The sequence below is a fragment of the Podarcis bocagei genome (assembly GCF_964188305.1).
Source record: "Podarcis bocagei genome assembly, chromosome: 17".
NCBI lineage: Eukaryota > Metazoa > Chordata > Lepidosauria > Squamata > Lacertidae > Podarcis > Podarcis bocagei.
In genome coordinates, this window is record NC_138143.1 from 18,259,512 (window position 1) to 18,282,689 (window position 23,178).

Here is a 23,178-nt window from a genome sequence, read left to right on the forward strand (position 1 = left end):
CTAGTCTTTGTGGTTTAACCCACATGCAAAGTATACTCTAGCACAGTGGCTCTCAAAGGGTGTGGTACGCCACCCTGGTGTGGCAGGAGAGCACGGAAAGCGGGGTGGGAAGATTCAAAAACAATCAATGGAACATTTAAATATTTCAACATAGTACAGTACAGTATCAAAATTATTATTTTCATTTGCAGAATATGGATAGATTTTTTTTTTCAAAATGAGAACAAGAGTATTGGAGGTGTGCCTATGTAGCTCAGGTAGTACAACATCAGACTCGATCTTAGGGTCGTGGGTTTGAGCCCCATGTTGGGCAAAATATTTTTGCATTGCAGGGGGTTGGACTGGACAAAGCTCGTGGTCCCTACCAACTCTACAATTCTACGACTCTAAGTGATATTGAGGACAATCCTAGTCGTCGTTTAAAATTATATATTGGGAATGGTTCATGTTCTTATGTAGCTACATTGTTTCATACTTTTTGGATGATCACATTATAAAGTAGTTATGTTTTATGTTATAAATCAGAGGTCAGCAAACTTTTTCAGCAGGGAGCCGGTCCACCGTCCCTCAGACCTTGTGGGGGGCCGGACTATATTTTGGAGAGAGAGAAAAAAAGAACGAATTCCTACGCCCCACAAATAACCCAGAGATTCATTTTAAATAAAAGCACACATTCTACTCATGTAAAAACATGCTGATTCCCGGACAGTCTGCAGGTCGGATTTAGAAGGCAATTGGACCGGATCTGCCTCCTGGGCCTTAGTTTGCCTACCCATATAAATCAAGCATTGCTAAGAGTTTTTTTTTTGTTTGTTTGTTTGTTTGTTTTCCAGGGTATTTCGTATCTCTGAAAAATTCTGTGTGGCGCGAAGCAAATTTTTATTCTGAAAGCGTGGCCAAGAGAAAAAAGTTTGGGAACCACGGCTCTAGCATTTGCTGAGGGAACTGAAATGGCAACGAACAACCAGTGGTTGCTAGCAAAAGGAGAACGAGACAGGAGCCATTCTCTGGAAGGACACATCATTCGCCCCCAAGGGCACCGCTAAACTTAAGGTAACGGTATAGAGATGCAATCCAATTTGATCAATGTCTCTTCAGGAAAAGCACTTCACTGTCGATTTAGCTCATGCATATTCCACTGTGAAGTACGGTGTATTAGATATATATATATATATATAATATATTGTAAGTCACCTCAAAACTATTTTTAGTAGTAGGCACCTAAGAAATTAAATTAAATTAATGTGAGTTAGGCATTCAACCTTGCCAGAAACGGCTGTATACCAGATCCAACAGCACTGTTACACAGTGGGCAAAGAGGCAGGTATCTAAGACATAGCTATCAACTTTTCCCTTTTCTTGCAAAGAATCCTATTCAGAATAATGGAATTTCCCTTTAAAAAGGGGAAACGTTGACAGTTATGATCCAAGAACATCCTCACCTATGCTCAATGCCACAGACATGCAAGGTGCAGAGTTCCAAAATTCTAGTACGAACCAGTCCAAACAGGAAGGATGCAAAGAGCACAGCGATGAAACTGTCAAGGAATCACCCGACATCACCATGACACCTGGCAAAGAGCTTTCCTTTGTTCGCGAGGCTTGATTTCAAGCTGCACAGGCAAAAGAAGCATTTCCCTGACTCCTTGAGGAACAATCGGAAGCAGACTTCAAGGCTTCATGTTGCTCCTTTGCAGCCGTGCCCTTACCTGACATCACATAGACAATGGGTAGGCAAACTAAGGCCGGATCAGGCCCAACTGCCTTCTAAATCCAGCCCACAAGAAGGTCCGGGAATCAGCGTGTTTTTACATGAGTAGAATGTGTGCTTTTATTAAAAATGCATCTCTGGGTTATTTGTGGGACATGGGAATTCGTTCATCCCCCACCCACCCCCAAAAACAGTCCGGCCCTCCACAAGGTCTGAGGGACAGTGGACCGGCCCCTGCTGAAAGTTTGCAGACCCCTGACATACACCATCAGTTATGAAGCAGGTAGGTGTAGTTTGGGGGAAATCTGCCGCATAGACTCAATTGCGACCACTGCTGGGTCCAATTTTGCCTGTGAGCTTCAGATTCCCCCAATGCTGTGATAAGTGTGTGTACATGTGCACAAATGCATTTTTTTACAACATTTGCAGCTCTTTGCATTTCCATAAAGCACTGATTTCAGTTCCAAAATTATTTGCTCCACTCCCCTTGTGCTAAGGGCAGAAACCGGAGCAATGTTGACCATTTCTTATCCCCTTCTCTTAACATTGGCAGATTGTAACTTTCAAGGTTAAAAAGAAATTGTTCCAGAAGAAATGAAAAGGTCATTCTGTAAAGCAAAAGGGCAAACAAAAGTAAATTTGGAAAATCAGGCATGGAAATGTTCAGAAGCCAGTGGGAGAATATTTTGATCTCTCAGAATACCCAGCTGTTAGCCTGAACATTTCCATTATTGTTATCATAGAATAACTTGACATTAAAGGTAAAGGGACCCCTGACCATTAGGCCCAATCATGGCTGACTCTGGGGCTGCGGAGCTCATCTCGCTTTATTGGCCGAGGGAGCCAGTGTACAGCTTCCACATCATGTGGCCATGACTAAGCCACTTCTAGTGAACCAGAGCAGCGCATGGAAACGCCGTTTACCCTATTTATCTACTTGCATTTTGATGTGCTTTCAAACTGCTAGGTTGGCAGGAGCAGGGATTGAGCAACGGGAGCTCACACTGTCGCAGGGATTCGAACCGCCAACCTTCTGATTGGCAAGTTCTAGGCTCTGTGGTTTAACCCACAGCGCCACCCGCGTCCCTTAACTAGACATTAGAATGTATCAATTTGATTCTCTTTATGTAAGGATTCATGGTGCCCCCTTAAAGGGGATCAGTGGGAGCTGCTTCTGTCCAGATGTCCAGACAGGGGTTAATGGACCAAAGCAGCCCCCCACCCCCGCCCAAGATGGTGAGCTTGGAAGGCTTGACCCGAACTGATGTCCGTCATAGGGTGATCTTTTTTTTATAATAAGTTTTATTTATTTTCAATTACAGTGGTGCCTCTGGTTGCAAACGGGATCCGCTCCGGAGGCCCGTTCGCAACATGAAAAGAGCGCAACCTGAAGCACCATATCTGCGCAGGTGCGCGGCGCGATTTGGAGCTTGTGCGCATGCGCAAAGCGTGATTTAGCGCTTCTGCGCATGCACGAGCGGCGAAACCCAGGTCGCCGCGGGACGTAACCTGAAAGAATATAACCTGAAGCAAACGTAACATGAGGTATGAATGTACAATCCAATAATAGCCTCATTATAACAACACCAAATTAGAATACAATTACTAATACCAATAAATCAAATACAGAATTGTATAATTTAGGTCCCCCCTCCCCGTGCTAGAATTGAGGGTTTGATGTTTTCCTTTATTTCTGCGTTCCAAAATTCAATTTCAATTACATTCCAGTCGAAATAATAATCCCTTATACAACAACTGAAAAATTAATAACTTCCATTCGTGTTGGCACATTAAATGATTTATAGAACTATAAATGAGGCACTCAAACTATATCCTTGTTCCTCATGTATGTGGCAATCATCATCGGGTGATCCATAGCCCAGGTTTGACTGCCAAACAAATAACCATCAGACAGCCAGGATGATTCAGTATACAGTGGTACCTCGGTTCTCAAACTTAATCCATTCTGGAAGTCCGTTCCAAAACCAAAGCGTTCCAAAACCAAGGCGCACTTTCCCATAGAAAGTAATACAAAACGGATTAATCCATTCCAAACTTTTAAAAACAACCCCTAAAACAGCAATTTAACATGCATTTTACTATCTAACAAGGCCATTGGTCCATAAAATGAAAGCACTAAACAATGTACTGCAGTCACACAATCAATCAATCAATCAATCAATCAATGAGTAGCTGAACTGGGTTCCAGACAGTCACAAAAAAGACCCACAAAAACGCAAAATAAATAGCAAAAAGAGACAGACTTCAGTGTAACACTCAAAATGGAAGTGTGGCACTAATATTGGAAGCGTAACACTTAAAACAGAGCACATTCGGTTTCCGAAAAAAGTTTGCAAACCAGAACATTTACTTGTAGTCTTTGGGTTCCAAGTTGTTTGAGTACCGAAGGATTTGAGAACCAAGGTACCATTGTATACACCCAAGGCCTACGCCAAAACCTACTGACAATTGTCATTGTGATTTGTTTACATCCCAAGATGCTTGTCCTCTGAATATTGCGTCTCCCCATGCCTTGGCCTCTGATGGCTGTGTGCTTACTGGCCCTAGTCCCGGTTAGCCTTGCAAAGCAAGGCTGATGGTATTTTCAGCCATCTGGACCCACTATTTTATTTTTTTACCTTTCACTCTCTCAACCAACTAACGATAATAACTTCACGAAACGGATGCAATCCATGAAAGCTAACACAGTGGTAAATCTTTAAAGAAAGAAGGAAACCGAAATCACGAGATGCACTTCAAATCGTTTTTGGGTGATATATCACAATATATCGCTCAACCCCACCCCTGGAAGTTGATGACATGTTAGCAGAGAGGAAGGGATCATGGTAGCGAAGGCAGTTTAGGATGTTACTTTCACAACAGAACTTTCTCCCTCCCTCCAAAAAAAATCTGTTCCAAAAGATCGGGGAACCCCCAGAACAGATTTTTTTTTTTAAAAAAAAGGGGGAGCAGGGAGTGCAGAGGGGAAGTTTTTTGAACAAGTGGAAATCCTTGCACTGATGGAATGAGTTAGCTAGATACTGCCTAACGTACTCACACCTTAGAAAAGTAATATGGGAAGCAACTCTCTCCTCCAAAATGTTGCATAGCTACTATTTTTAACCCGACAAATTTCATTTGAAACGATCTCAAAGGGGTATGCATCGTTGGAAGTCCAGTGTGGATCAGTGAAAAACTTTTTGCCAGTGGACGTTCAATTTCAAACCTTTGCTACGAAGAGAATTTCCAAGATTGGGACATTAATAATGCATCGCTTGTCATATAGCACAAGCTGAAAGTCATTTATAGTTGGGAAATGAAATTCCCCAATCTCTGGTTAAGCTTTCAAACAAAAATGTTTGAAAATGAATGTTTGGCCAAAGGTTCCCCCCTTTTTAAAAAATATTGGTTCAAGTGCACACATTTAAAAGCAAACAAAATCAATGTGGGGAAAAGGCAAAAAAATAAATAAAATTATTTGTTGTTTCCCCAGCACTTTTTTCCGAGATACCCCCATTAAATGCATGAAATAACTTTTGTTCTCAATTAACTGCTTAGCAATTTTAGGAGTCTGGCTATGTATCAGTACTTAACTTTATCACTTTCAGAAAAGATTGCTGCTTTACCTAATATACAACTTTTGTGAACCCAACACTACAACTTTGGCCCACAGGACATAGAAGCCATTCTATTCTGCGTCTCCCTACTATTGGGACAATCCTAATGTTTTCATACTGTCCCCTCTTTCCCTCCACCACCATCTTGCTGCCACAAGGGGCGAGGGGGCAGGTAGGGGGCAAATGGCGATGGCAGGGGTGCAGTGGGGGACAGGATGCGTACCATCTTTTCCTTGAAAAAAAACACCAAGTGTGGGTGTGAGAGAGGAAGACAATGTCTGAGCTATACTGACGGTTGCCATCTGCTTTCTAATGCTATTCTTAAATCATTTTAAATGGTTTTATTATTCTTATTTGAGTTATTATTTTGTGACCCATCCCAGGACCGTAAAATTTTGAAGAAGAATGGAGGAGACAACTTAAAAATTAAAAAGATGACAGACAACTGAGCCTTTATACCAGGCTTCCTCAAACTTGGCCCACCAGATGTTTTGGGACTACTATTCCCATCATCCCTGACCACTGGTCCTGCTAGCTAGGGATCATGGGAGTCAAAAACAACTGGAGGGCCGAGTTTGAGGAAGCCTGCTTTATACTAATACAGTGGTACCTCGGGTTGAGTACTTAATTCGTTCCGGAGGTCTGTTCTTAACCTGAAGCACCACTTTAGCTAATGGGGCCTCCTGCTGCCGCTGTGCAACCGGAGCACAGTTTCTGTTCTTATCCTGAAGCAAAGTTTTTAACCTGAAGCACTATTTCTGGGTTAGTGAAGTCTGTAACCTGAAGCGTATGTAACCTGAAATGTATGTAACCTGAGGTATCACTGTACCAAAATGATTAATTCTAGCAGCAGACAAGCTCTGTGTGCACATTTCCACCCTGCAGAAGACTTATTTGAAGAATTTATACCCCACCCTTTGGCCACAAAGCACAATATAATACAAAGCCTGTGGAAAGTATTAACAAAATACTTCCAAGTTTAAATAAATCACTTTGTCAATTTCATGTCTAAATCGGCCAGTCGTACTCTTGGATCATCCATAGGGCCAACGAACCACAAATTTTGCTAACTCAAAGTAGGCGCTTGCCTGATCTCAGAGGGTAGAGGTGCCACTGTCAAGATGGCTCTATTCCAGATCCCAACCAACCAAACACTTATATGTAATCAGAAAAAGCACCCCAGTAGTCACAGCAATCCAAGTACCAAGAAGGTAAAACTATAGGGGATCACCCCACAGAAAAAAATGCATGTTCAACTCTACTCTGTTGAGCAAGATTGTGTATATGTGTATATATATACACACATACGCACAGTGGACCCTCGGGTTACATTACCTTTCGGTAACGTAACTTTCGGGTTGCGAACATAGCAAACCCAAAAGTGTATACTTCCAGGTTTCGCCATGCGCGCATGTGCAGAAGCAGCACCTCTTCTTGCGAAATTTTTGGGGTGTGCACAGACCCCTGGAACGAATTAGATTCATATCATATCCTCTCTCTCTCTCTCTCTCTCTCTCTGTGTGTGTGTGTGTGTGTACATCCTATTCCCTTCCCCATTCCCACAGAAGAGCACTTTTTCACCCAGCTTACCTAGAGAAAGAAGAGATGCTACAAAGTTATGAAATGATAAAAAGAGAAGGGAACTTGCTCTCTTCCTCCTGTTGCATTTAGTCCAGCACCAACAACCCAGCATGGGTTAATTCTGGTTGCCAATATTTGGGGACCCAAGAGCCCGTTTACAGTGGCCAGGGCTGAAGGGGTTTCTTCAGCAAAACCATACTGGCAAGGGTAGAAGTATTACTATTAATTAGATTTCTTAGCCGCACGACACCAGGAGGTCCCAGGGCAGGTTACAAAAATACAACAACACACAGTACAAAAGTTGGTTAAAAAAAAATGCAGAAGGCTAAATAGAACCTTTACAAAGCATAGGAAGGTATGAGTGGAGTTTGGGAGTCCCTTGAGCCATTTTTAGCAGGATAAAAGAGGATATCCTCACATATGGACATCATGGGTTCAAGGTTTAGGAGTTGGAACAGGCAGTCCACGTGAGGATTGTGCAATTTACCACTCAGTGGTATGGGGTGGGGGTGACAGCAGCAGAAATACCTATGAACAGCTAGTGGACCCACCTTAAATAGGAAGACAACTCATCAGGTGCTAAGAAAGGTTTAAGGAAAGTGCTCCAGTGTTTCAGATTAATATAAAGCTACACCAGTGGAAAGGAATTTAGAGGTTACGTTTTAATCCATTGCGGATATTTTAAAATTCTTATCAACAAAGCTGTTGTTGCATCTTAAATTCTAAACTGGAGTCACATCTCCTGACCACTGGTGCAGAAAGAGGCAGGATCTGAAAGCGACAAAGCAGGAGCAATGAAGTTAATTAATACTAATACCAATAAAAATAATTTATATACATGCCACCCATCTGACTGGGTTGACTCTGGGCAGCTTGCAGCAAATTATAAAACCACAGTAAAACATGAAACATGAAAAAGCTTCCCTAAACAGGGCTGCCTTCAGGTGTCTTCTAAAAGTTGTGTAGTGATTTATCTCCTTGCATCTGACGGGAGGGCATTCCGCAGGGCGAGAGCTACGACCAAGAAGGTCCTCTGCCTGGTTCCCTGTAACTTCACTTCTCGCAGGGAGGGAACCGCCAGAAGGCCCTCGGAGCTGGACCTCAAGTGTCTGGGCTGGACAATGGGGATGGAGACACTCTTTGAGGTATCCAGAGCCAAAGCCATTTAGGGCTTTGAGTTGTGCTCGGAAACATACCAGGACCAACTGAAGATCTTTTAGGACGACTTATATGGTTCTGGCGGTCACTCCCAGTCACTAGTCTGGCAGCTGAATTCTGGATTAGTTGTCATATCTGAGTCACCTTCAAAGGTAGCCCCACGTAGAGCACATTGCAGTAGTCCAAGTGGGAGATAACCAGAGCATGTACCTCTCTGGCGCAACAGGGCGCAGGCAGGTAGGGTCTCAAATGGAGATGGTAGACGCCGCCCATGGACAGAATCATCCATGGACAATTGCACCTCCATGGACAGCTGTAAGACCAAAATAACTCCCAGGCTGTGCACCTGGTCCCATTCAAGACCAGGGAGTCGTCCCCCACCTGCCCACCCCCTGTCCTGCAGAAACAGTACTACTGCCTTGTCAATATTCAACCTCAATCCATTAGCCACCATCCGCACCCCCACCCCCCAAAAAGCAGGGTGATTTTCAAGTCTTATCTGCCAAAAAAACCCCAAACACACAGCCCACCTCACCACTAGAGCATATTTCTGCTAGGAAGCTCAAAGCACGGGAAGTGATCAGGAGTAGAGATGAACTGAGAATTTACACAACTAACCTGCACACCCCAGAACATTCAACTTTAATTCTGAGATAGAAAGATGGAGATTTGTTAAATCACTATAGAAAAGGGAAACAACTATTGAAGATAAAGAAAATGAGATGCAGCAAATTAGACCTAAATTGCCCGAGGCAAATGTAAAGTTTTAAACATATTTCTTCATTTTCATACTTTAGGGATGTGAAGGATTATACAGCAGCCTCTCTGCTACCAATAGAGTTTTCTTCTGCTTCTGAAAAATAAAAACGAGTTCGTGCACTCAAGTCTAAAGGCACAAGTTAAGTAAATTATGTTCATCTGGCTATGCATCCATGCCATTATGTTTCCCATGCTTGGTAATTATAAAAATATCAGCCTTTGACAAGTAAACAACAGGGAAATCATTCAGACTGTCAGCTGTAATGAGTCAAGAATTATTATTGTATATTAGAATTTGAACACAATGAAGTACACACGCTGGTGAAATCATCGTTGCAACTTCGGAAATAGAACCTTCACCAGCTAAGGAATTAACCTAACTCAACCAAAACCAAACCACACAGCTTTCAAAACTCCCCTGAACTTTTGCTTTCTTTTTTAAAAACTTAACGTTAATAATGTTTTAGAACATGGGTAGGCAAACTAAGGCCCGGGGGCTGGATCCAGCCCATTTGCCTTCTCAATCCAGCCCGCAGTCGGTCCGGGAATCAGCGTGTTTTTACATGAGTAGAATGTGTCCTTTTATTTAAAATGCATCTCTGGGTTATTTGTGGGGCATAGGAATTCGTTCACCCCCCCCCATATAGTCCGGCCCCCCACAAGGTCTGAGGTACAGTGGACCGGCCCCCTGCTGAAAAGGTTTGCTGACCCCTGGTGTAGGGAATAGGGGTCTTCTAACAGGACCCCTGACAAACTACACTTCTCAGAATTCTTTGGAGGGAAGCCATGTCTGCTTAAAGTTGTATGATATTGCTTTAAATGATGGGACAGTAGCTGAATAATACCCAATGCATTCACAGACAGGTTTCATTCTGAGCCATTTTTTTTAAAAAAAAATATTAATAAGAAATACCAGCATGTTTTATTTCTGACGATTGTCAACTTGGGGCAATATGTTTTCGCCATGTGTTTGTGCATGCGCGCACACACACACACAAAATAAGTTACAACATTTTTTCCCATTTCTTGTAAAAAAAAAAAAAATCGCCTCTTATCACGAATCATTAGAGACCAATCATTCACAGTCAGCAACGTTGCACTTCTAGGACCCTAAGTAATGTACAGATGACAAGTCACACCTTGATACATTTTAGCTTTTGATTATGGCATTGTTCTGTTTGAGAACAATCCATTTTGCTACACAGGCATAAGCAAAAAACAAACAAAAATAAGCTCTTAAATATTCATATGTGAAACATACTGGATGCAGGTAAGATCACAGCACAAAACCAATCTAATGAAATGTTGCAGAATTGTAGGATATTAAGACGAACCGGCTTCCTCCACTCTTTCCATGAGGCACTTCTAGGAAAAGGCAAAATTCCCCGTGCCCATTCCACCCAAAATGACATTCGAGAATGATACAGCAAGCAGGGAATGTAGGGAGATCAAAGAGGAAATTGACATACCCCATACGTAATTCCCTTTACCCAAAAAACCAATGGTAAAATTTCTCCCAAAGCATCATTTTAATCTGCTTCTGACTCTGGACTGTGAAAGGCAGCAGGAGAGCTTTCTCTAATGCATAGCCAGAGTAACCACGCTCCCCCCATTTTAAATACTAAAACAGAACAGAAGCGTTTGGGCTTCAAAGCACCAAGAAAGGAAATGAGTAAAAAGGAACAAGCACAAACAGGGCAATTCAGAATGCCAGACACAAAATTTCAGGCCATTAATACCATTAAGCACAGATGTTTAAAATGTGTGTGTGCATGTGTGTGAGTGTGTGTGTGTGTATTTCCAGTGTTTGCTTTTTGCACATTTCAGAGTGAAAGGAGGTCTTTTTAAAAACCAGACAATTAAGGCGCAGTTCAAATTATGAATTATGAAGTCAGAAACTGGAGAAGTTTTACACATTCTAAACCCCTAGCAAATTGGTGCTTTTCCCCATTAACAGCTACAGGAAAAACACATGCATAATGAATCATACAAGAATGCTGCATCACTTGGAGAGAGAGAAATGACAAACCCAAACCGTGAAACTGTAAACGTTAATGGAGCCATTCTAAAGATATTCCAGTGGCAAGCTTCAGAATTAAACTCTAACATAGTCAAAGCTAAAGATCTGACAAGTGAGGGAAGAAGGCTTTCTTGTAGCAGGTAATTTATTTATACAGTATTTCATCAATAAATATTAAACTCTGAGCACACAATGTTTTATTCAACTATTAAAACTTCCAAGTCCATCCTTTTTGGGGGGTGCTGGGTGCAGGCAATCTAATGTAATAAGAGCATGAGATCGGGTGGGGAAGTAAGAAGTCACCCAATAGCAATTGATTTCCTTTAAATTTTGATCAACTAGAGTAATCTACTAAAAACAATACAAAAACAAAACACATACAGTGGTACCTCGGGTTACATATGCTTCAGGTTACATACGCTTCAGGTTACAGACTCCGCTAACCCAGAAATAGTGCTTCAGGTTAAGAACTTTGCTTCAGGATGAGAACAGAAATCGTGCTCCAGCGGCAGCGGGAGGCCCCATTAGCTAAAGTGGTGCTTCAGGTTAAGAACAGTTTCAGGTTAAGAACGGACCTCCGGAACAAATTAAGTACTTAACCCGAGGTACCACTGTACACACATTAACTTTGACCGTTTGCACCAACAGAGGAAACGTCTCTCCAAATTTTGAAATATACCACTTTCTGGAAAAGTACGAATGAGAAGGGGTTGGGGAATGCAAACAGGTACAAAACTAACTTGCTTATTAAACTCTGAATTTATGTATCACTTTAGGAGCATGGAATGCCTTATGCACAACTCAGCACTTGGGGCAAAAATAGCACCATGAGAAATTCATAACTTTTTTTTAAGGTTATTGGATCAGCTACTTTTGTTTTGGACCAGTGTGATGGGATATCAAGGAAAAGTGTTATTTCTGGATTGTTATTATTATTAAACCTACTCAAAAACACAGTGTTCTGAACATTGTTTGAATATTTATTGAAATAACGTTTGATGAAACAATCACCGCATCAGCCAGTGAAAGCAACTGAACTTGGCGGTACTAAGGAGTACTAATATTTGGTACACGCAATATTCTGTACATTCGCCAGGGCTGAATATTCAGTACTTTCACGAGTACATTCCTTCCCAATGCAGCCCCCAAATGTTGGGCGATCCACTGACCACATTCCATGTAGCACAACAGTCTACACTGATCACACATCCCAAAGAAACTCCTAGCTTTCTTCATTTTTGCTCTACAACTGACTATGAATGTCCAAAGTCCGTTTCAGGGGCCTAATCTGGCCTGTTGGTTGATTTAATCTGGCCCCCAACAACTTTGGCTGGCCCTCATGCACATCCACTTCATCAAATATGGCCCTCTTTGAAAAAAGGCACCCCTGGATGCGATGAGCAAAGACTCTTGGTGGGCAAAACAGAGGAAGACCACCTGGGCAAGGATTGGCTGCCCTCACTGTAGCCCAGCTTGGGTTGTAGAAGACATCTGTACTAGCTCTGTGTACATCCTCAGTGACAAGGTGAATGGGATGATTGAGGTGAGTTTTTCCTTATGTTGGACTGGCCAGTCAACAAGGTGTCTCAAGTCAGATCAGGGGCTCCACTAAAGTTCTGAACTACTCTGTGGACTTGGGTGTGCCCCCAAAATGCAGCACTTTGAAAAGTGACCACTTCCAATTTGCTGGTTTACAAGGGAAGCCAAGTTGATGAGGGAAACAGAGAGAAGGGTGTGAAGAGATGAGGGAGCCCTAAATCCACCAATCCAAAAAGCCCTAAATCCACCAATCTCTCCCTTTTTATCAAAGGGAGGGAAGCAGGGCAAGCAAGCAAGCAAAAAGATAGGTAAAGGTAAAGGGACCCCTGACTATTAGGTCCAGTCGTGACCGATTCTGGAGTTGCAGTGCTCATCTCGCTTTATTGGCCGAGGGAGCCGGTGTACAGCTTCCAGGTCATGTAGCCAGCATGACTAAGCCACTTCTGGGGAACCAGAGCAGCACACGGAAACGCTGTTTACCTTCCCGCCGGAGCAGTGCCTATTTATCTACTTGCACTTTGACGTGCTTTCGAACTGCTAGGTTGGCAGGAGCAGGGACTGAGCAACGGAAGATCACCCCATCGCGGGGATTTGAACCACCGACCTTCTGTTCGGCAAGTCCTAGGCTCTATGGTTTAACCCACAGCACCACCCACGTCCCAAGCAAAATGACAGACTCCTTTAAATTAAAAAAATACCATTCTTTCTTAATATGGAGGAAAGCTACAACATAAACACCAGCAGAAAATGAAAATAAAAACTCTTCCCCTTCTTTTTTTTACCGGTGGGGGTGAGTGTGAAGGAAGTAAGTGCTTTCCAGTTCTTTTACTTTTTCGTTTACTTTGCTGCTGGATCTTTGATTGTGTCTAGCCGTGGGGGGTCCCTCCTGGATTGTTAGCAGGCTCTGCATAATTAGCTGAGCTCTAAGTGGAAAGATACCAGGTGAAACTGAAAGAGTTTGCTGGTTTGTGAGAGAGAGAAAAAGCGGGAGACACAAATTATCTGCAAAGTATCTGTTCAGCTGAGCTACCCCCCTGGAAAGTTGTCAAGTCTCCACCTCTTGTTCACAGGCATATTGCCTTGTTGAAACACTTATCACTATATACATGACTACTTGCCCTTCTTGCCTCTTCTTCCAGCTCCCCCCCCCCCCCGATGCCACTTCTCCAGCCCGCCGCAAGGTCTGAGGGACAGTGGACCAGTCCGTGGCTACAATTTTTTGCCGACCCCTGAGCTAGGCTAAGTAAGATTAGAATGAGCCTCAGTTGCTCTAATAAAAGTTTTCTGCTACCTCTTCAAAATCAAGAATTATACACCACCCCCCAATTGCACCTTTACTTGAACAAGTTAAGAGGAGGGAGTATATTAAAGATACAAAAGCTAAAATGTGCAGGTTCAGCTACAGACAGAAAAGCCATTTAGAATTACAACAGCCAAGTGTTGGTGTTGGCTGGTTGGTTGAACAATTTGCAATAGGGATGAAGCTCCTATGCTATTTGGGGATCAAGAGAAGACAGCTAGCAACTGCACAAGACAGACTGGCCAATCTTCTTCACACCGTGTTGCCACTGCCAGCCAGAAGATACCGAAGGACCTCTACCAACTGACAATACGTGGGGGACATGACGAGGCCTCGCGTCCATGAGGCTGTTTTCTCATCTGAAAACTACCCAGTGAAAAAGCCAGAAACCGTTCTGAAGCACAAGCTTTGTGACTTTGTGCAAGAGAGTGAAGAACGTAAGGAGGGGTTTCTGGATCAGTCCTCCAAACTAGTCTCATCCATGCATTAATTTCATCCAAGCTGGTGGCCCTTACTTGCTCCTCTGGGAGAAGATGTGCAATGTGTGAGGAAGGTCTGTTCTCTTGCCTGAACTGAATCATCCAATGCTCAGTGGTTCTCTCTAGCGTTCAGAGAGAGGGAGAAAAGATTTCCTTCTGTTTAGGGAAGTTTTTAATGACTGAGGTTTTAATGTATTTAATGTATCTTTTGTTGGAAGCCACCCAGTGGCTGGGGAAACCCAGTCAGATGGGCGGGGTAGAAATAATAAATTATTATTATTATTATTATTATTATTATTATTATTATTATTATTATTATTTCCACTTACTGCTCCACCATGTGTAATTTTAGATACTTCAAGTACACATCCTCTTACCTTTTCTCTAAATATACTCAAATGCCCTAACCCAGGCACCCCCAAACCCAGCCCTCCAGATGTTTTGGGAATACAATTCCCATTATCCCTGACCACTGGTTCTGTTAGCTAGGGATGATGGGAGCTGTAGTCCCAAAACGTCTGGAGGGCTGAGTTTGGGGGTGCCTGCCCTAACCTTTCGTGATCCACCCCCTTGATCATTTGGGTGGCATGATGAAGGAATGCCATTGGAAGCTTTCAAATCAATCCTTCCCACATGCACACCAAAAGCATTGGACTGGCTGCCGCTGCCACGATTGGCAGCTGCTATTCTGGGATGCGCATGATCAGAGCCGTCCTTCCCATAGGGCTTAGTGGTTCGTTGCGCCAGGGCGCCAGCCTCTCAGGGGTGCCCAGCAAGTGGAGGAGCTGTGCGGCTTTGCCAGCGGCCTCCCCTTTCCCAGCATGTCTACCAGCTGCGCCCTGTCAGCTGGCGGGCATGCAGCTAACCTTCCAAGCCTCAGTGGGAGGAGAGCGGTCCCTGCAGAGGCTTAGGGTGGAAGCTGTGCCCCGCCAACTCTATGCCTGGCCGCCACGCAGCTTCCCTCCCAAGCTTCTGCAAGGATTGCTCTCCCGCAGTGGCATGGGGGAAAGTTGCGGCCCCCCCAATGGCTGGCAGCGCAGAGCTTCCCCCCACACACACACACACACTATCTGTGGTAACTTGGGGGCTCTGGGCAGATATTTGCATCCCAACACCACGTCTACTAAAGACAGCCCTGCACACAATTGCCAGCGGACAGATTTTCTCAGCCAGGTAAGAGATTTTTTGCTGGGAAAGGGTCTGTTTGCGATTGGCTGCCACTGTGGCAAGTGGGCGATTGTCAGCTGCCGGGGTTTGTCAGTGTCAATGCTGTGTGTGAGCATTTTTGGCAATTCTCTCTCTCCCCCTCCCCCCAGCTGTAAAACTTTGGGCAATCCTCCGCAGTTCAGACCCCATGCATGTTTATGTGAAAGTAAGATATATATTTTTTGCTTCACTGTGCCTCACTTTAGACTTGCTTACAATGAATTGTGTTTGCCATATTGATGCCCATTCACCTGGGGTGGTGAGATCCTTTTAAAACTCTCTTTCAGGTTGAGACTTGAAGTTTTAAATAAACTATTAAGAAAAAACTAAGGAGCCTGGACCAACGGGAAGTGATCCACTTCTTTGAAAAGTGACTCCCATCCCCGAAACACACCCCTGCTAGACAAAGCCCCAAATCCATACAACACGAAGGCTGAATTGTTAACAAATTCCACACATGCGTATGGAAGTGGACAACTGCCAAGAAAGTCTGGCACATTCACATTTGAATTCCAAAGAAGAAACATCTCAAAAATGAGGGGGATTGGTAAAACAAAAGTTGAAAGGAAGTCAAGAAGCAGATCTCTTCAGAATGCATGGGAATTATTCAAAGTCACAATTACAGCTCGGCTAGAATATAAACTCCAATCTGGAAAGGCACCACCAAACCCAAGAGGACTTCAACGTGATTAACAAAAAGTGTCAAGGAATCTATTACAGGCAAAGGTTTCCTTCAGAAAATGGAAGTTGACTTGTTCAAATGAGGAGAATGAAAAGGAATACAGTTTTGGAGGGCATGCACAAACACAGCCAGGCAGACAACAAGGGATGCAAACACAGTAGTAATAATAATAAAAATAATAATAATCAAGGAGCATATCGCTAAAGACATGCAACCCACAATAAAACATATTTAAATACAACAAACAAGAAACTGGCTAGAGATGCAGTTGGATGAGGATGGAGTCAAATATGAGCTAATAGAATGATGAGGAGATTGTAGACTACTTGCTGAAGATATTGGACAGGTAATAATAATAATAATAATAATAATAATAATAATAATAATAATAATAATAATAATATTTATACCCCGCCCACCTGGCTGGGTTTCCCCAGCCACTCTGGGCAGCTTCCAGCCGAATATTAAAATACAGTGATTCATCAAATATTAAAAGCTTCCCTAAACAGGGCTGCCTTCAGATGTCTTCTAAAAGTCTAATAGTTGTTTATTTCCTTGACATCTGATGGGAGGGCGTTCCACAGGGCGGGCGCCACCACTGAGAAGGCCCTCTGCCTGGTTCCCTGTAACTTTGCTTCTCGCAGGGAGGGAACCACCAGAAGACCCTGGGAGTTGGACCTCAGTGTCTAGGCAATTCACATACCCTTAACTGAACTTCTGTCAGAAAGGGAGTGTGAGGAACAGATGAAATTAGTGGAAACAGGGATTGTTTTAGGCCTTGTTGACAAAAGAGAAATGAACAAGTCCCTGGTTTTAGATGTGTAGTCATGCACAATGCATTTAATTAGGGAATGAAGCCAATGATTTTTTTTTTTAAGGTGAATATTTATCAAACTAAAGAAACTAAAACTGAACTAAACTTTTTTTTTTAAATGAAGAACTAAATTTTACTTATGTAATAACATACTGGCTCCTTTTCGCTTGTCACGAAAGCAGTCCCTTAGCCCCATAGATCTCTCTCTCCATAAAAAGGTGGTGAGTCATGAGACTGACAGGCAAGCAGAAGAAAATGGCTGGAATGGATCTTCTGCTTGATCCACTCCAGATCCCGGCTTTTTCTTCTGCCTGTATCTCTCTCCGTCTGCTTCCTTCCTCTCTTCTGTCTTTGTCTCTCCCATTTCCCTATATGTCAGGACCACTGAGGACGCCGAGTTGCTGCGCCATACTCTCCACACAAACACCGCCATGATCCTTGGTTTTTTGAAATACTAGGGTGTGTCAGGGCGTGCCACTGTAAAGCTTTATTGAGAAACAGTCGTAACAGTGCCATGTTTGCTATTCTCTGTGTTGAGTTTTACACCATTTGTGCTCTATAGAAGACATCCAATCACATTCATCATTTGTAGCAGCTCCCTGGAAAACCAAGGAGCGCTGTGGGATCTGTAAGCAAAAAGACACTCGGGAGCAATTCTGCTGAGCGGTTCTGGCATCTTGCAAATATTCACTGTTTAGAAAGTCAAGTCTATGGAAATCAGATAACAGTTGTTTTCGAACAATCAATAGATTTCTTGGGATACTGTGTTTTCCAGACTTCCTTTGTGCACGCAAACTTCTACAGCAACTCAAGGGTGCCACATCAACTACACATTGTCATGTTATGTGGAAATGCAGCCATATCATTGAAACTTGCACAAGCTCCCACTACTGCATTAAACATCATCACGCAAAAACAACACAATTAGTGTTTCCTCTTTATGTGCCAAACAACTAATACGTAAGGGCCAGCCCGTGAATCATGAATTCGTCCCATAAAGTGACCAGGGAATTCCAAGGGAAACCCTTCACACAAACCCTCAGATCCCATTTCTATAGTCTCATAAAAGAGGCATAAAAATAAAGGTGGCAGCCATCTTCCCCAATTCTTTAGTATTAAGAAGATATGAAGTGTGGAACAGAACAATCTCAAAGCGGCAGACAGAGACCTAGTTTTCCAATGAGCTAGGCAATACAGCCAGATGGGCAAGGTACTACATTATTATTATTATTATTATTATTACATCATCATCATCATTATTATTATTATTCTCACTTATGACTGTCTTATCAGTCAATATATTATACTAATCCAGGATGGTACCTGCTACAGTCACTGACAATAAAGGAGTGAGGCCTACCCAGATCACTTTGGCATTCTAGGTCGGTCATACGCTGCCATTCTGAGCAAATGATCAAGGGGAAAACCCAGAGCTAAAATTTCAGTTGTAACTGCCTGAGACCATGCAGATTGAAATTCACCCTTAAGGACAAGGGGAGCTAGCCGAGTAGGAAAGAATGATAATCTTAGCTAATAGTTGAGTATAGACATCCATACTCTGGCCCCCATAGAGGTACAGAAGTTGGGGTAACGGTTCTGGAAGAGCTGAGCTACTCTGCACACAATATAACGAGACGCAGTGCAAATTTAAGTATCTGAAGACGTGTGCATGCACACGAAAGCTTATACCCAGAACAAACTTAGTTGGTCTCTAAGGTGCTACTGGACATTCTCTTATATACATATATATAAATGTGTGTGTGTGTGTGTGTGTGTGTATACACACACACACACACACACACACACACACACACACATATACACACACACACATATGTATACATATACATATATACATCTACATTACACACACACACACACAAACACATGCACACATGCACATACACACATATATATCTATCTCTCTCTTTCTCTCTCTCTCTATATATATCTATAGATAGATAGATAGATAGATGTAGATATAGATATATATCTCAAATGTAACAGTAACAGATAAAGGGCTTGGAAGTGCCCCAGGGAAACTTGGAGATCAGATTCAGTCTTCCTTGTTTCCAACATTGCCACCAACAGGTTATTTCAGCAAGCGTGAACTGAAGACTACAGTTACAATACAAGACTACAATATGGGGAATTTTCTTTCCAAATATACTTATTTTTGACCACTGTATAACGTGAAGCAAAACATGCAGAAATCCTAGCTGCCTATTTTGTAAATTTTATTTCTGGTAGTTTCTAAACCTGGTCTTTTGGTTTGCAATTGTTACAAATAATGATCCGTTGAGGCCCTAATGTCCGCAGCACAGGATTCTGTTAACAGGCTACAAATTTTGATAGATCTCTCCCTAGAGTTTTCCAATGACCATACTGCAAGTCAGAAATACCTACCTCCGCCCTCGCCGTCTCCCTCAACGTTGGTTGCCCAACAAGAGGCAGAGCAGGAAATTTGCAATTTGCCATGGCAATTCAGAACTGATTTCAGTAGGGGTCTCAAAAGCTACTGAGCTAGTTCAGCCTTTTCCTACCACAGTGGTGGTGCAGGAACTTTGTCAGTCAATGAGCAAGCCCAGCATGCTTTGGTCTGATAAGGGCCTCATCTGCCCCTTCTTCAGACAGAGGAACTGGGGAGGTGGTGGAAGCCAACAGAATGGTACAATCCTTTCCCTTGGCCCTAGAAGAAAGTATTCTCTACGCTCCCCACCTCACTTCAGTGAGGGGCCACTAGTTCTCCACACAGCCTCTTAAACCCAGGCTTATTGTTTTATCCATTGCAGAAACTGACTGGACAGGAGTCCCCTCAAAACTCCTAAGTACAACTTGGCTTGAATTGCAATTCTTGATTTTCAAAAAAAGACGCTCTTACATTATCAAGAGAGCTGGACCATAAAGAAGGCTGATCGCCAAATAATTGATGCTTTTGAATTATGGTGCTGGAGAAGACTATTGAGAATTCCATGGACTGCAAAAAGATCAAACCTATCCATTCTGAAGGAAATCAGCCCTGAGTGCTCACTGGAAGGACAGATCCTGAAGCTAAGGCTCCAACACTTTGGCCACCTCATGAGAAGAGAAGACTCCCCGGAAAACACCCTGATGTTGGGAAAGATGGAGGGCACAAGGAAAAGGGGACGACAGAGGACGAGATGGTTGGACAGTATTCTCGAAGCTACCAACATGAGTTTGACCAAACTGCGGGAGGCAGTGGAAGACAGGAGTGCCTGGCATGCTCTGGTCCATGGGGTCACAAAGAGTCAGAAACAACTAAACAACAAAAACATCAGTATCAATTAAAAGCAGTGAATGTGCAGTTGGGAAGCAGAACCAAGACTTAGCAAGGACCACACACTTTCTATCCCCTTCCATAAATTGCATTAAGCCAAACCACGCCCACCCCATAAAAAAATCACTTAAGTGGCTAACTTTTTATATACTGCCAATTACTCAACCCAACTTTCCAGCTGCAAGCACAATTCGTTTCAAGCACTGGAGAGTCACAACAACTAAGCTTCCTTGCTGCCTTTTTTGGCCCAAAAGCTCAGGAGAGATTCCAAGATCCAAGTGTCAATATGGCAGCCAACTCTGGAACAGGGTGATGAATGGGAACAAAGAGGGGGAAAGATGGAACACAATACTTGGACGCTGCCAAGAGAATAATGCAAATGCAGAACCTTGAGACAAAGTCAGGGTGGGGGCGGGACTTTGTCAAACTATTAGCACATGAACAAACTTCGGTTTCACTGCCAAGGATGACCCATAATGAACTGGAAAACTACAGGATGGATTCAGTGCCTTGAAGTCGATGGACTTTGCTGCACTTGAGAGAGACCTGCAAATCCCTGCCTTCAAGTTATGTACCGTATTTTTCCATGTATAAAAGGCCCCCATGTATAAGACGAACCCTATTATTTGAGCCCAAATTTAAGAAAAAATTAACTGCAACATTCTGTGTATAAGACGATGCCCAATTTTAAACTTAAAAAAAAAACCTGGGGAAAATATAGTCTTATAGACAGAAAAATATGGTATTTCACATGGTCTACTTCTGTGAGCAGAAAACAGCTGGGGCTGTTTAGTACCATGTGGCTTCCTCAACTGGGACTAAAATATTGATTCCTGTTCCTTAAGGTTCACTGGGCATCTGTACCTGTAAACTGTTTGGGCGTTTTCTGATCCTAAATTCCACTTTTATTTAAGACCTTTATTTTACTAACCCAAAAGTGGCACCCCTGGGTTTCTTAAAGGAAAAGTATTTTCAGCTCCGCATTGCTAGCTTTGCGCTCTGCACTGCTTGTGAAGGATCAAGGGATCTAAGGCCAATTTTAAAAGTTTCCCGACGCGTCCACACATGATTCATTTGATCTTTTTCTCAGAACATTTAAGGTGAATTGCAAAGGTCAGCTTCACTTTCTGGTGTTTTCCCGTCACCCTCGCCCCATGACAACAATTAAGTTACAAGCAGGCAGTTTTAAAATCTGCCAAGACTTCATTTTTCTGTAGTGAAAACCAAGAATTGCTAAGAAGATGAACATGCATGTTGCCTTGGCGACAAAATATTGCTCTCCAAAAGCCTTTGCAAACTATTCTTTGATATTAAGCTTTCTATTTCTCACATTACAGATGAGATAAAACACCATGTTCCCCACCACCACCCTTGAAATTCAGAAGTAATGCAATTCAGACTCCTGTTTAAGCAGTAACATGTACGTGTCGGTGCATATGCAAAAACCTAGTGCTTACGTACCTGTTATTTTGTCTCTTACAAGTTTGCAGGATTCTATCTCGCCAATGCTCCCGAACAGACTTTTGAGCTCCTCCTGTGTCATATTCTGTGGAAGATAGTTGACTATTAAATTGGTTTTGCTGTCCTCCGTGTTTCCAGAGTCAACTGGTGATGAGCAGTTGTTGTTTATGGTAGTAGGACCATTGGCTGTGTTATTGCAAGTTGGCCCATTAGACAGTTGTGTTTCCATGGCAGCAATTACCTGCTAAAAACAGAGAAAATGGGAACTGTCAGAATTCATATTTCAGAATCTATTAGCGATTCTAGCCAAGAATTTAAAGCTTTGTCACTATAAAACAGTGCCCAGCTGTCAGGTCTGCAATAATGGTCTTAACAATAAAATGAAATAGTTTTAATTATCTAGCAATAAAATCCATTTAGAAGTTTTTTAAAAAAAGAACAACAAAGGTTCTACTGAAAGATTTTATAAGTTAGGGCTGGGGGGTGGAAATCCCATGAGCTTTAACTGACAGCAAGGGATTAGAAATATTTTCCCCCCTAAGCCAGTGCTGTTATTTCAGTAAATCCTAAGATTTAACTGTGCAAATACAAAATTCAGATGAAGCCCCAGAGTTGTTCAGCTAAGGAAAACACAAACTACAAATTTCAATGGTGATTGCAAAAGCTAAATTAACAATGGCAATCAATGGCAGACTTTACGAAATGCATTACTAGCAGCAATGTACTGTTTTGGTTACTTTTGCAGTATTGAAGAGATTTAGCCGCATTGGTCACAATGCTGGCAAAATACGAATTTCTGTTCCAAAATGTTGCATTTAAGTGGGCATTTGCCTTCTGACATAAGCCCTTTTTTGCCGGTGACTCTAAGATAGGAAAAGGTGTACCCATCAATTATTACGCAAGTATTTTGACATCGCCTGCTCTTCCCAATGTTCCCAGAGATCTTTGTATCTATGCTTCTAGTTAAACTGGACTAACCTCAAATATTGTCCACCAGAAGAACTGGGGTTGCTCATACAAGATATGACTATTCTAAATGTGTGTACTCATTTCAATGTAAGGTTTGCTACTGCTTGGCCATCGTTGGGTACTGCTGACATCTTACAGCTCAGAGATTTCAATCAAATCTGACAAATTTCATCAATTTAAAGAATTTCAATTAATTTTTTCCCAATACAAAACACAAACCCTATTTCAACTTGCACCAGTAAAACTGTTCTCTACCCTAAAGCTCCACAAAGGAACCTCCAGCGTAGAGTCAGCAATTTGCCTTTTGGCAGAACATGCCTTTTTTCTGCCTTTGGGAAGTTCAAGAAGACTTACAATTGTATATTGACAATAATGGGAATAAGCCTGTATTTACATTAATTGCACATATTTTGCGAAGGGATGAGAGGATTATGGATTAACCCAGGAGATAACTGGGTTCCAGGAAAAAAAGAGAAAATCTCTTCAGTGTGTATTTTTAAAGAACCACATCTTCTGGATAAGCAATCCTTTCACTTCAACCAAGATAAACTCTACACAAAAGACTCTAAGCAAAACTAAACTGC

General features: G+C 42.5%; 1 protein-coding gene across 14 annotated transcripts in view; it reads right to left on the bottom strand.

Annotated features, from left to right (window-relative positions):
* Window positions 1–23,178, bottom strand: part of ELAVL2 (ELAV like RNA binding protein 2) — a 161,128-nt gene that overhangs the window by 34,196 nt on the left and 103,754 nt on the right. For 12 of the 14 annotated variants that reach the window (XM_081176743.1, XM_081176741.1, XM_081176738.1 and 9 more), the window contains one exon: window positions 21,626–21,869. In XM_081176743.1, the coding sequence (XP_081032869.1) occupies window positions 21,626–21,869 (244 nt within the window). The remainder of the gene's footprint in view (window positions 1–21,625; window positions 21,870–23,178) is intronic. The other 2 variants (XM_081176749.1, XM_081176742.1) reach the window with 1 other exon arrangement.